Genomic DNA, 12470 nt, shown 5'->3' on the forward strand with positions numbered 1-12470 from the left:
TTCGACCGTCAGCCTCAATCTTGCTAGTCTTCCAAGGTTTAAGCTAATTTCCCCTATAAGTCATGGCTTCCTCTCGTATAAGTTTCTTCTCAATTTTCACTCACTCTGTCACTCGTTAAACCAGTCACTCATTACCCCCCAAAATGAAACCCTCTACTCTCTCTTTCTTGCTAGGCCTGAGCCTCTCCAGCATTGCCAGCGCCCGCACAGACTTGGAAGGCTGCGTCTCCTCCGAAGTAGTCATCAACTGGGGCGCCAGCTACCTCTGGTACGTGCCTGGCACCGGCGAAATCTGCACATTCCTCGACTGCGGTGGCGGCCGCGCTCCACCCAAAACCAACCAGCCCGGCTGTCCTCTGTACTCCGGCACCGCGACTGTCACGGCAAGCTATATTGAGGGCTATGGGCCGAATGGCAAGCAGGCTGCTTCCACGACTACTGCTGTGGCTACTACCTCGACCTCCGCCGCGGAGAGTACATCTGACTCCTCTTCCTCTTCGTCCTCGTCTTCGTCTTCATCTTCATCCGCGACTGGAGGTGAGGCGGGGCTTCAGGCTCTCGCTTCGAGCTATTCTGTCACGGACTCTGATGGAAGTATGATCACTGCTGCTCCCACGAGCTCGCCTGCTGTTTCCATGACTACCACTACTTCGCCCGTCTCTAGCGACTCGGCTGCAGCGAGCAGCACCCCCACTGGTAACGCTGCTAATACCGCTGGGTCGGACATTGGTGCTGTGGCTCTGATGGCTATGGTCGGTGCTATGTTCCTGTAATTATATTCTTGTACACTTGGCTATATGAAAACAACATGTCGAACTATACACTGGAACGAATAATATGGTGTCTCAAGCAACACAATCTTTTTGGTATCATGCCAATATCAATTCCATCCAGAAACTCCTACCTAGCCTCGAAAGTTGTGTGGTTCGTAGATGGGGGGAATCTCGCTGAAAGGGAAAAGCAAATCCAGTGGCGTATTCATCATAAGCTCATAATCAAGTTCAGTCATGCTCGAAGGCGTAGTCTGTTCCAGGGCATCCTTTCGGCGCTGGTGCATAGCCTTCATCATCCGCCCTCTGGCAGCCATTCTGCCGTAGATCTCTGGGATTTGGGAAGTATTCGGATTCTGCTCCAGCGCATGTTGAAACAGCACGCGTGAATCGTCCAATTTGGCGAGCAATGCGTCGACTGTGCTATTGAAATCTATCGTGCTCTCCACGTATGTGCGATCCCACCCGCTGTGGTTGAAAAGGGAGAGCTGGGAGACGGTGACGATTGCTTTGCCGAATTGGCATATTACGGTGAAAGGGACATATGGGAAGAAGATTGAGGGTAGAGCGTAGAAGTTTCGGAAGAATGAGGTGGTGGATTCCAGGCAGCGGTAGAGGATGTCCAATCGCATCAGTGGGTGGTTACCGTAGTCAGACTCGGATGATTCTTGGTTGAGAGCGATTCGGTAGAGATGTATTTCCAGTGTATCGTAGTGGGTTGATAAGATGGCTATAGAAGATGTCAGACTAATGCGACAGCGTCGGGGTGCAACGGACTAACCACTTTGTGATGGGTCGCTCGTCATGTGGGTCTTCAATTGCTGGAGCTCGGCCTCGAGCCACCGAATACTCAGTCCGATTGGGGATGCTGAGACTGGTGAGTAAGGAAGATCGGTGCGATAGAGTGTGCAATGGATTCTCTCTGCAAGGTTCATCACTCGGACTAATTGTACCAAGTGGTTGTCAACGGGATATTCTGCGACTTGTTCTAAAGTCTTGCAGCATTCTTCGGTGTATTTTGTAAAGCGGATGATCGGTCCGAGATCTTTCACACATGTAGAGAGCCTTTCATCCGTTAGCTATCCAAGCATCGTCATGTGGGTGCCAGGTCACTTACATCGTGGTCAGATAATAACACCCGAGATAGGTTCGCCGTTCTTCCAATGTTCGGATTGGATTATGTGGGGTCTCTTGCATGGATTCTTTCAAATAAGTCATGGGGTAATTCAAGCTTTTTTGGTAAGTCAATTCCTGGTTCAACCCCAGACTGAGCGATTGGGCCACAAGGAGATGCACAAAAGCATCGAATTGAGCAGTACTGCGGGTCATATGCTGGGACTCCATCTCAGCTTTGAACGTATCAGCTTGACTAGCGGCGTATGCAGATGGGGCCACCGAGTGGCAGCGACTGACGGAGGTGAACCAAGCCGCATGCACGAGGAGTCCTTGGAGAAGATCCAAGCTATGTTCACCTCTCATGATGATATGGTCGGCGACATATTGCTGAACTGCAGTGGCAATTTCCTTTTGACGAGAAGAGCTTTGGCAGACTACCATCGAGATATTCAGAAAGAGAAAGGGCTTTTCTCGACGCACTTCCTCTGCGGTGACACTGGAGGGAATGATCAAGAATGGAAACAAGGGCAACATCTGCGTCCTGAAGATTTCCAGTATTTTTTTATCGTCGATGTCAGGTTTGACTGTTCTTTCTTCAAATGTAGAGTTTGACCTTGTGGTGCTGCCGTCTAATCGTTCTCTGGCATTGCGTTCGGAAGCAGCTAGCAGATCGACCATACGGTCCAATTTTGCCTCGAGTGCAGAAATCTCTCTATTGGGGCTGTCAGCACGCAGGGCACATCAGTATGACAAAACTCAACTTACGTATTACTCGCTGATTTTCTTGGGCGCCGATGAGCTCCGGGCGTTTGGTTTCCACACTCTTTACCCAAGCGGAGACAGCTAAAAGGAGTTAGTATGATTCTGCAAAGTAATTTGTAGTTCTCACCGTTTACAAGGGCCATCATCTTCTGGCAAACACCGCACCTTCGCCTTGGCACATGTGATACATGCCTTCGGGTGCCGAGCACCAACACTGTCCTCCATGACGGCGGTTTTCGGTGCGCTGAGCATACAATAATTGGCACGGTATGCCGGAGAGCAGTACAGGCTAGCCGGTTCGAGGCCAGTCAATATGGTCAGAGGAGAAATTGGAGCGGAGGCGGAACTCCGCTCCAAAATCCGCTCCAAAATCCGCCCCCAATTTAAAGCGTCATGTGATCTCGTGGTTCTGGTATACAACACACTTCACTGACCAATTTGATGATGGTCTATCAATATCCCAGGTACCTAGGTATTCCCTACAGTATTGTATGGCCGTGACTGGGTTGCCCGCTTCGTACACTTCAACAAAGTAGACCCACTCATGCAGCGCGGGTACTCTGCGGAGCCACTGCCAACTTCCAGCTTGATAGGCAAACGAATTTTTGACATGTTCTGGTCATTGATGGGAATAAGAAAGATTAATAAATCTACTGGCTCTGTCAAGGCTCATGGGTATTGTATTCTCTTGTCGACGGGTAGTAAGGTATGCTACCAATTGAGATTTACCTCACTATGAAACTAGTATGGAAATATATACTTGGACCAATTTGCCCCAGCGTTGTCCCGGCGGAATTCTTGATACGAGCAACGAACTCGAGAGCTAACAGCCAGCACAAAGTGTACACCGAAACCCAATCTCGCACAAGCAGGCGAAAGTATGTCGCAAGACGAATACTAGTCGGAGTAGACAGAGCTTATCGGCGAGATGACCGTCCCCGCAATTGGTCACTCCGACCACCTACTCCGACGACCCCAATTCTCCTCTTGCCCTCTTCACATCCTCAACAATGGCGACTTTTTTGAAGAAACCCCTCAAACTGGCTCTGGTGCAGCTTGCATCAGGTATGTACTCTTAGAATTTACTGCGCACCTCATATTAACAACATCTAGGAGCTGATAAGACCGTGAACCTGTCACATGCGCGGAGCAAAGTCCTCGAGGCTGCAAAGGCCGGAGCGCGATTGATCGTTCTCCCAGAGTGCTTCAACTCGCCGTACGGAACAGGGTTCTTCCCCAAATATGCAGAGACCCTTCAGCCCTCACCCCCCACCAAAGCGCAATCGCCCTCCTTCCATGCGCTGTCGGCCATCGCCGTGGAGGCCAACGCATACCTTGTCGGCGGAAGTATCCCCGAGTTGGAAACGTCTACCAAGAAATACTACAATACCTCGCTGGTATTCTCCCCGTCTGGTGAGCTGATTGGCACCCACCGCAAGACACACTTGTTCGATATCGATATCCCCGGCAAGATCCAATTTAAGGAGAGCGATGTCCTCACCGCGGGCGATCAGTTAACCGTGATTGATCTCCCAGAGTACGGAAAGATCGGTCTGGCCATCTGCTACGATATCCGTTTCCCCGAGGCTGCGATGATCGCCGCCCGCAAGGGCGCGTTCTTGCTGGTCTACCCGGGTGCCTTCAACACTACCACCGGCCCTCTGCACTGGTCACTCCTAGGCCGCGCTCGTGCTGTCGACAACCAAGCATATGTGGCGTTGTGTAGCCCAGCGCGTGATCTGGAAGCCTCTTATCACGCCTATGGTCACAGCTTGGTCGTTGATCCTAGTGCCAAGATTCTGTCAGAGGCTGAAGAGCAGGAGACTATTATCTACTCTGATTTGGATAATGATTCCATTGCTAGCATCCGCAGTGGAATCCCGATCTATACTCAGCGCCGATTTGATCTCTACCCTGATGTCAGTGCGGGTAAGGAATAGAGGGTAATTGTGTTCGAGGGACGAATATCTGAACAATCTATAGAATGTAAGCTATGGCCCAAGAAGTCTATATATCCTCGGAAATAAACCACCCTTCCTTTTATTATTTTTTACTACCATTTCATAATCTATGCAAAGTACGGAGTACTGTAGTCATAAAATTAAGGTCGTCTTGGCCTGAGGCACCAACTATGACGCCCGCTGCGATTCGTCAAGTGGTTGCCCCACCTTGACCAATCATATCCCCCACAGGCAAGCGAGACCGCACTGAATTTCGCACCAAAGTCGACCATCTCGAATTTCCCTTCTGAACATTCGACCACCTCCGCCCACCGTCGACCACCCCATTCAGTCAGTCTCCCTCTTACTATCCTCAATTTCTCTTCTAACCTCCATCGCAGAGATGTCCAACGTCAAGACCGGCAACAAGCGCTCGGCTATCGCCGACGTGGTGTCCCGCGAGTACACCATCAACCTGCACAAGCGCGTATGTTGAACACCCCCCTTTCCCAGTCTACCTGCGACGATTCGAATATACGAAGCGTTCTGGAGGCATATTGGACAGAGAACAAGAAACTTTTCCTGAAAATTGGAATTTGTTACGGAGAAGAATGTGTGCGGTATGTGTGCGTTGGGGTTGTGGGAAACTCACAACTCCCCACCGCACTGCCACCTTTGCCATGACCTACAGAGAAATCTGGAGAGAGCTTCAGTGCTTTTATCTGTCGTTGCAGATAGAGACAGCGAAGAAGGACTTGAAAAAGCCTTTTTCGCATCCACACATCCGAACCCGGAACACAAAAGAAGAATTAGTTTTATGAAGTCCACTATGGCCGAAAGACCACAAACATTCATCGCGCAGAGTTTTCTCTTGCAGATGGCATTCGGGCGGAAGACTGATTGTAACTTCTTTTCCGGACATATAGTGCCACGGCGTCAGCTTCAAGAAGCGTGCCCCCAAGGCCATCAAGGAGATCCGTGCCTTCGCTGAGCAGGCTATGGTAAGTTTGCATCGATCCTGATCCTGCGCCATTCGATTTGCTAATGCGATCAACAGGGTACCAAGGACGTCCGTGTCGACCCCCAGCTCAACAAGAAGGTCTGGGAAGCCGGTATCAAGGGTGTCCCCTTCCGTCTCCGTGTCCGCATCTCCCGCAAGCGTAACGACGAGGAGAACGCCAAGGAGCGTCTCTACTCCCACGTCCAGGCCGTCAACGTCAAGGACCCCAAGGGTCTCCACACCACCACCGTCGATGACGCTTAAGCGTGTCGTTTTCTGTGTTGCATCTATGATTCCATGTTCCCAGCTGGGGTTTGGTCCGGGTTTTACAAAATAAAAATACCTTTTCCCTTTGGGGCATCCTTACGAATTTCTTACTGTAATATGAATGGACAGGGCAATCTGCATGAACCTTTGTTGGTAGCCGAAGACCAGTGATGTCCATTGCGTAGTTTTAACCATAAGAATACCTTTGGCTATCTGTGCTCTAGAACTATAATCGGCTCGGCGGTCCTTAGCCTTGGAAGTTGCTTCGCATTTGATATCCATGGATAGCTCATCTTTGTCCTTGGCATAACTACTAACCACTTTGTTCACACTACGTTCTACCCAATACGGGTTGCTGCTCATTAGAATCTATCCAGTCTGCCTCCATGCCTTCTACTGGCTTGCGTGACCAAATTCTTCAAGAGCTAATGGGCGACGCAATGTAGGCACAGTCTGGCGTATCATCTCCCATGTTGGCGGCATGGAAAAAGAATAGTCGAAGTCGATTTCCTATGCAAAATCACACTGGTAGATTGGACTGGGTAGCAGATTCTTCGGCGAGGTTGATTTACCTTCAACATTCATCTCCATTTTGTATACACACGGAGACAATCAATTATATAGCAGCCATCGAATACCGTCGAAGAGGCCAAGGCGGTGAGCAAGCTTGATGAACTGCCGTAGGACATCATATCAGCTCTCTCCGGTCCGACAACCATCAACAGTTCCAATTCCCGTCGATCCTCCTACATTTTCTATCATTTCGATAATCCTCCTCATTCTCTGTGATTCCGCATATCGCGACTCCTAATCCACCGCCATGGAGTCCAAGATTCCTGATTTCCTCGCCGAGCAGCAAGCACAAGGAAGCGCAGAGACGCAACCCTACTTCCTAACCTTTGAAGACTACTGGGAGCGTAAACTATGGCACCAGCTTACAGACTCTTTGGTCGAGTTCTTCCGCTTGCCAGAGAGTGCTCCCCACCGCTTAGCTCTCTTTAAGACGTTCGTGCTCAGCTTCGCCGACCGAATCAACCAGCTCAAGTTTGTGTCACTGGGATTGATGGCAGCAACAGAATGCGGAGGTGCGTTTCATCCGGTCCATCCTGACCTTCGTGGATCTTCGCTCGATCCAGGATATAATTTCCATGCATGCTTACATTGTTCCTCCTTAGATGACCAAGAACGACTGGGCTTCCTCACATCCCTCGCCAGCAAGGTGGACACAGCCGATACACAGGACGCATATGTGTATGCGCTTGGTGATGTGGCGAACGTGAAGTTGTCGCTGAAGGACCTCGAAGGCGCACAGAAGGATCTGGCCACTTGCCAGCGGGTGCTGGACACCTTCGACTCAGTCGAGACCGTAGTGCACGCCTCGTTCTACCGAGTGAACGCCGACTACTACCACGTACGTAATGGACACGCCGATCCACGAACACTAGCTAACATATATCCCCTCAGTCCAAGCAAGAATTCGCCTCCTTCTACAAAAACGCCCTCCTCTACCTCGCCTGCATTGACTTGGAAGAACTCCCCGAGACCGAGCGCGCATCGCGCGCCTATAACCTCAGCGTTGCAGCCCTCGTTTCAGACACGATCTACAACTTCGGCGAGCTGCTCCTGCACCCCATTCTCGACTCATTGACCCAGACCCCGCACAACTGGCTCCGTGAGCTTCTCTTTGCCTTCAACCGCGGTGATCTGACCGGCTATGATGTGCTTGCCGGCAACATCAGCAAGAACAAGCTTTTGGAGTCCCACCGCCAATTCTTGTACCAGAAGATCTCGCTTTCAGCGCTGACGGAGATGGTGTTCCGTCGCCCTCCCCACGACCGCTCTCTTTCCTTCCAGGCTATTGCATCTGAGACTAAGGTGCAGCCTGACGAGATTGAGCATCTTGTTATGAAGGCTCTGTCTCTTGGTTTGCTGCGTGGGTCAATTGACCAGGTTGCTCAGGTTGCCCAGATCCACTGGGTTCAGCCCAAGGTTCTCGATATGAAGCAGATTGATGGTATGCGGAACCGTCTTAAGGACTGGGATGCCGGTGTCAATCAGCTTGGTCACTGGATCGAGGGTGCTGGTAAGGATGTTTGGGCCGCATAGACGCTTCTTTCTGTTTTGGCCATTTCTATTATAATGAATACATGGTGTGGTCACCTTTGTCATGACTATGCTTGACGGTTTAAAGATACGATTGTAGGATTCTTACGTATATCGATACAGTGTCCCTGCGTGTCTAGCCCTTGGTTTTCGCCGACTATTACTGAGTCCTAACCCAACGTTAGAGATGTATGGCCTTGTCACTGACTAATTGACTGCACATGTCCAGGTGATCTCAACTTATGGTCCCATTTGACGCCCTTTGGTATAAATTCTTGAATGTTGATATGTGCATTGACTAGCGACTAGAACCGAAACCCATAATCCTGAAATGATCGTAAATAGCACTGTGCCCTAGTCTCCACGAACATGCTCACATTGGAAAGACTCAAACTTGGGCGTATCAAACTTGTCCTTGTTATGACAGCCATCCGAGGTGTAAAGATTAGCATAATGATCAAAACAATCACAGTTATAGAGACTGTACACCGTGCAAAAAGCATGCTCCAGAACCCACGACTTGGGTGATTTCATCGTACCCTCTTTGCAAGGGGCCCAGCTCATCCCACCCCCTGTCCACCATTTGCAAGTCACATTCGTCTCGGTGTAGTCGGTGTTAATTGTATCTGATATGCTCTGACAGGGTAGTTTTTTGCCTTTCTCCACCTCGCCGTTGTATCCTGACAAGTGGTAGTAGTCGCCTGTACAGTCCTTCTCGCTATACCATGTTACTTCCCATGGTTCATTGTATGATCCATCCGCTTCGAGGGGCCCTATCCATTCCGCATCGGCAGTTGGCTTTGAGTTGTCCTTTGACGATGTACTCGTAGCGCTCTTGGTGGTGGATGTTTTTTTGGACGTAGTCTTAGCATCTGCCTTTGTCTCTGCGGATTTTGCTTCGGTTGTTGCTGCAGCATTCTTCGCTTGTGCAGTTGGAGCTTGAGGCTCGACCTCAGTAGCAGCACTAACAGTCGCCGTAACTCCAGCGGGTGGTTTACGGGCTTTGGCATCGCAGTAATCTGCACCGGTACCGCATTGGCCCCATGTAGCGCACTTGGAACGGTCAGATTAATAACATAATTACCTGGAGGGTCATTCCATGGGCATACTCACACATCGGTTGTCTGAGCACGGGTTTATAGTGCCGAGATCGGCCCAGTTACTGGGACGCACTGTCCCGGGGACTTGAGGGCCGCAGACAGCATTCGGGAGAGCCATGGGCATTGGTGGGTTACCGGCGCTGAGACAGATGAAATCACCCTGGTATAACTGGTTGCAGCCGAGCCATGCCCAGGTGTTTACGTTGAAGGCTTCGATGTCGGCTTCGGTGATGCCGTGTGCCTGGGCAATCAAAGCACATGTATCATAACCTTGAATGATATAGCTAGCGCAGAAGCCATCGGTTGGTGTTGGCACGGCTGCTGCGCTGGCTAGAATAACACTGAGAGCAAAGAACTGGAGGTTGATCATCTTGTCTGGGTCAATATTTCCCGAGTGGGCTGAATCTCTATATATATCGATAAAGAAGTGCAAGCCTTACAAGAACCGATTTTCAACCTTTTCTTTTGGCTGCAGTCGTCCATGGTGCTCTCGAGGCCAATTTGGGATATCAAACATCGTTTTGTGTGGTTGGTCAGAAGGCTTCGGTAATACAAACAAAGGATCGGGGAGTGATGCACCCGGAACCAGGGCTGAGATATGTCTTTGTTCCGATGATCTTTTCCAATTATAAGTACAAAGGCAGGGTCAAGTCCTTAGACTCTTGCCGTTCTTGAAGTCAGTGCATTCCTTCAAGAAACCACCTGGTGCCATGGACGTACGGTCATTGGACCAGAACCCAAAGATGGAGATTTCATCATTTCATGGATGTTGCATGAATGATATGATCAAGTACATTGATGATCAAGATCAATGGTTCCCAAGAAGGGAAGAGTAGAGGGTGGCCATATTGTTCTTGTTTCAGATCCCCATGCAATACGACTGCATGCCCAGGTGTGGTCGCCCCGGTATGATATATGTAGTATGACCACCGACACATGGCCGAGCTGACAGCCCGGGGTATCAGATCCCGGTCCCTCGTTTGTTCTTTGTCCAGGCCTGAGGTTTGCAGACAACCAATCGGATTTGTATTTATTAAATTCTATATGATCTCCATTCGGCATGTAAGACAATGTCGGACTGGAGTTTATCAGAAGATCGAGGATCCAAGCAGGACACTGCCAATCAACCAAGCAGGCCACCACACACACCACACTACGACCTGTGTCCACATTCCCCAGACATCCCAACCGAAGGCCGCCTCGGTGAGTACCATTTCGACGGAGATTCCGGTGTACCAGCAAACACCGAGGAGGACAGTCGGCGGGGATAGCAGGTTGAGGAGAACCAGGCCTAGGCCAGAAGTGGCGAGGCGAGCAGGCGCAGGCCCTTGTAGCCGGGTCACGAAGCTGAGTGGCGTGCAGAGGAGACCGATCAAGAATGAAAGTGAAAAGTTGAGGGTGGCAAGGGTTGAGAGTGAGAGCCCAAGGAGAAGAAGGGAGAAGGATTTGATGAGGTGGTATTGTTGGGGGATGAGGGGCTTTGATACACCCAAGCCGTTTGCTAGGATTGCGGCGAGCGAAAGTGGGAGAAGTACATTCACGCCAAGCACAATATAGGTAATCGTTGTAAAGTACTGAGTTGGTCAGTATGATCAGTTGTCGAGTTCTTAATTGGTTGGTAGACTCACCTGGTGGTTGATGTTGTTAAAGACCCATAGGGGAACAAGACCGAGCAAATGAAGTCCAGCAACAAGAGACAGAGGAAGAGCTAGTCTTCGCTCCGCGATGTTGCTTGGCTTTGCCTTTTCTTCCGCAGATGCTTTTTCGCCCTTAGGCTTGATGGGTTTGGTTTCGGGGTAATAACCAGTGCGCATCCACAGCGCAATTGCCATGATGGTGAAGTTTCCAGCCAACAACATGGCGCTAGGCAAATAGGTTCCAATGCTGACGAATCGATTTGACTGCATGAGCAAGTAGAAGAAGAAACTCTGGTGCAGGTGTTCCAGCAGGTTGTTCAAACTGCGGCAAAGAGACTCGATTGTCCGGCCGAGGGCCATTTCGTCTTCCCATCCTTCGCCCTTGGTTTGTAGAGTAATAGCGTCAATGTGGTAGGGCATGAAGCTGCTGTGTGCACCGGTGGCATATCCAAGGCCTTGCTTGGTCATGCCGCGGAACATGGTCTGTAGACGGTGCTCGTAGCTGTCATCATGGTTCCACATTTCCTGCAGGTTAGCACCAATGCCCATCTGTCCACCTGCGATCGCTACTGCAGTGTTGAAGAGGTCGAGATTGGGAAGTTGGCCATTGACTCCATCGTAGACAATGTGCAACGTCTGGAACCGATGTTCGAGGGGGTACTCGATGACCAAAGCGCCTTGCAAAGCTCCACTCTTCAATGGCAGCGGTTGCACTGAAGCTGGATGCATATCGTGGTATGCATCAATCCATGCTTGAGTGCCGGTCTTGCTGTCGGGGGTAATCAAGAAGATGATATCCTTGGACCACAACGACCACCCTGTAATAGGTGATTAGCATACAGCCCAGAGAATCGCAACCGCATTACATACTCTTGAAGTATCTAGCCAACGTCAGGGCCAGAGTGACACCATTCAAGTTCCGCTTGTCGTCAGCCGTCAGCCACGGCGCAACCAACACAATTGCCTCTGTGGCGTCACCGCGCGGCGCATGGATGATAGCATAGGAGTTCTCGCCCTGATGTGTGACTCCAGCAGACTTATACTCATATTTCTGTCGGGCGAACTTGAGTCCAGCCTCCTCGAAGATGGACTGCACCTTATCTGAGACCCTGTCGAGTGTCAGCGAATGGTTCGCGTAACCAGATGAATCGACATACCCAGCGGTCACTTCCGCCTTGTCTTTTGACTCATCGTTCAGAATCCCTTCCAGTTCATTTTTGTATCCTCGGAAGATGTTCTGCTCGCTGCCTGTGAAGTATGCATGGACCTGTCCTGGCAGTAGCGCATTCTCGGAGATGTAGGTACGGCGGGAGTATTCGTTTAGAGGTAGGAGAAGTAGCCAGGCGACACCGACCACGATGCAGAGGAGGGAGAGCAGTTTAGGGAGCCGAACGAATAGGACATGAGGGTTATTCCGCAGATTGCGGATTGCGGCTGGCTTCTTGTTAATTGATGTCTCCGAGGTACACGGAGGACAGGTGGTGTTTGAAGCTTACATTTCAACGCCATCATGTAATGACCATCGGGAGGTGAAGTTCCGTGCCGCGAGGGCCCTTTACAAAAGTAGGATAATTCGATTGAACTTGAAGTTGTGGAGAAAGAAGCTCCGTTGTTTATGCGCGGAGAAGGGGAATTTACGCCGAACGGCAAAGACCAACCATGCAATTAAATGGAGTATGCACACGCTATGCTGTTATCCAGGGCCCCTGTCTTCCGCGAGCAAAATATAAAAAAGAATATGGTGGAAAATATACATTAAAGATGGAAACGAAAAA

At 50.3% G+C, this 12470-nt stretch overlaps 6 protein-coding genes across 6 annotated transcripts; 3 read left to right on the forward strand and 3 right to left on the reverse strand.

Moving 5' to 3' along the window:
* Window positions 1-143: 143 nt before the first annotated feature.
* On the forward strand, window positions 144-773 carry N7506_010876 (putative cell surface protein; the record flags this gene model as incomplete). The annotated part of the gene is made up of 1 exon (XM_056960169.1): window positions 144-773. The coding sequence occupies one exon, from the start codon at window positions 144-146 to the stop codon at window positions 771-773; it is 630 nt and encodes a 209-aa protein (XP_056806324.1).
* Window positions 774-904: 131 nt separating this feature from the next.
* Window positions 905-2900, reverse strand: N7506_010877 (Zn(II)2Cys6 transcription factor; the record flags this gene model as incomplete). Its single annotated transcript, XM_056960170.1, has 5 exons — window positions 905-1500; window positions 1552-1835; window positions 1888-2598; window positions 2652-2729; window positions 2776-2900. The coding sequence occupies 5 exons, from the start codon at window positions 2898-2900 to the stop codon at window positions 905-907; spliced, it is 1794 nt and encodes a 597-aa protein (XP_056806325.1).
* Window positions 2901-3658: 758 nt separating this feature from the next.
* N7506_010878 (Carbon-nitrogen hydrolase) lies at window positions 3659-5892 on the forward strand (the record flags this gene model as incomplete). The annotated part of the gene is made up of 5 exons (XM_056960171.1): window positions 3659-3713; window positions 3762-4577; window positions 4990-5075; window positions 5515-5589; window positions 5646-5892. 5 exons carry the CDS (start codon window positions 3659-3661, stop codon window positions 5850-5852), a joined length of 1239 nt encoding a protein of 412 aa, XP_056806326.1. The 3' UTR covers window positions 5853-5892.
* A 783-nt stretch (window positions 5893-6675) lies between these two features.
* On the forward strand, window positions 6676-7961 carry N7506_010879 (proteasome regulatory particle lid subunit RPN9; the record flags this gene model as incomplete). The annotated part of the gene is made up of 3 exons (XM_056960172.1): window positions 6676-6940; window positions 7031-7266; window positions 7320-7961. 3 exons carry the CDS (start codon window positions 6676-6678, stop codon window positions 7959-7961), a joined length of 1143 nt encoding a protein of 380 aa, XP_056806327.1.
* A 351-nt stretch (window positions 7962-8312) lies between these two features.
* On the reverse strand, window positions 8313-9428 carry N7506_010880 (uncharacterized protein; the record flags this gene model as incomplete). The annotated part of the gene is made up of 2 exons (XM_056960173.1): window positions 8313-9011; window positions 9072-9428. The coding sequence occupies 2 exons, from the start codon at window positions 9426-9428 to the stop codon at window positions 8313-8315; spliced, it is 1056 nt and encodes a 351-aa protein (XP_056806328.1).
* A 718-nt stretch (window positions 9429-10146) lies between these two features.
* On the reverse strand, window positions 10147-12207 carry N7506_010881 (GPI-anchored transamidase subunit GAA1; the record flags this gene model as incomplete). The annotated part of the gene is made up of 5 exons (XM_056960174.1): window positions 10147-10632; window positions 10687-11513; window positions 11566-11804; window positions 11853-12129; window positions 12192-12207. 5 exons carry the CDS (start codon window positions 12205-12207, stop codon window positions 10147-10149), a joined length of 1845 nt encoding a protein of 614 aa, XP_056806329.1.
* Between the last annotated feature and the right edge of the window lie 263 nt (window positions 12208-12470).

The sequence above is a fragment of the Penicillium brevicompactum genome, assembly GCF_028827555.1.
Source record: "Penicillium brevicompactum strain IBT 35665 chromosome Unknown utg000007l_segment0_segment0, whole genome shotgun sequence".
In the NCBI taxonomy this organism is placed as follows: domain Eukaryota; kingdom Fungi; phylum Ascomycota; class Eurotiomycetes; order Eurotiales; family Aspergillaceae; genus Penicillium; species Penicillium brevicompactum.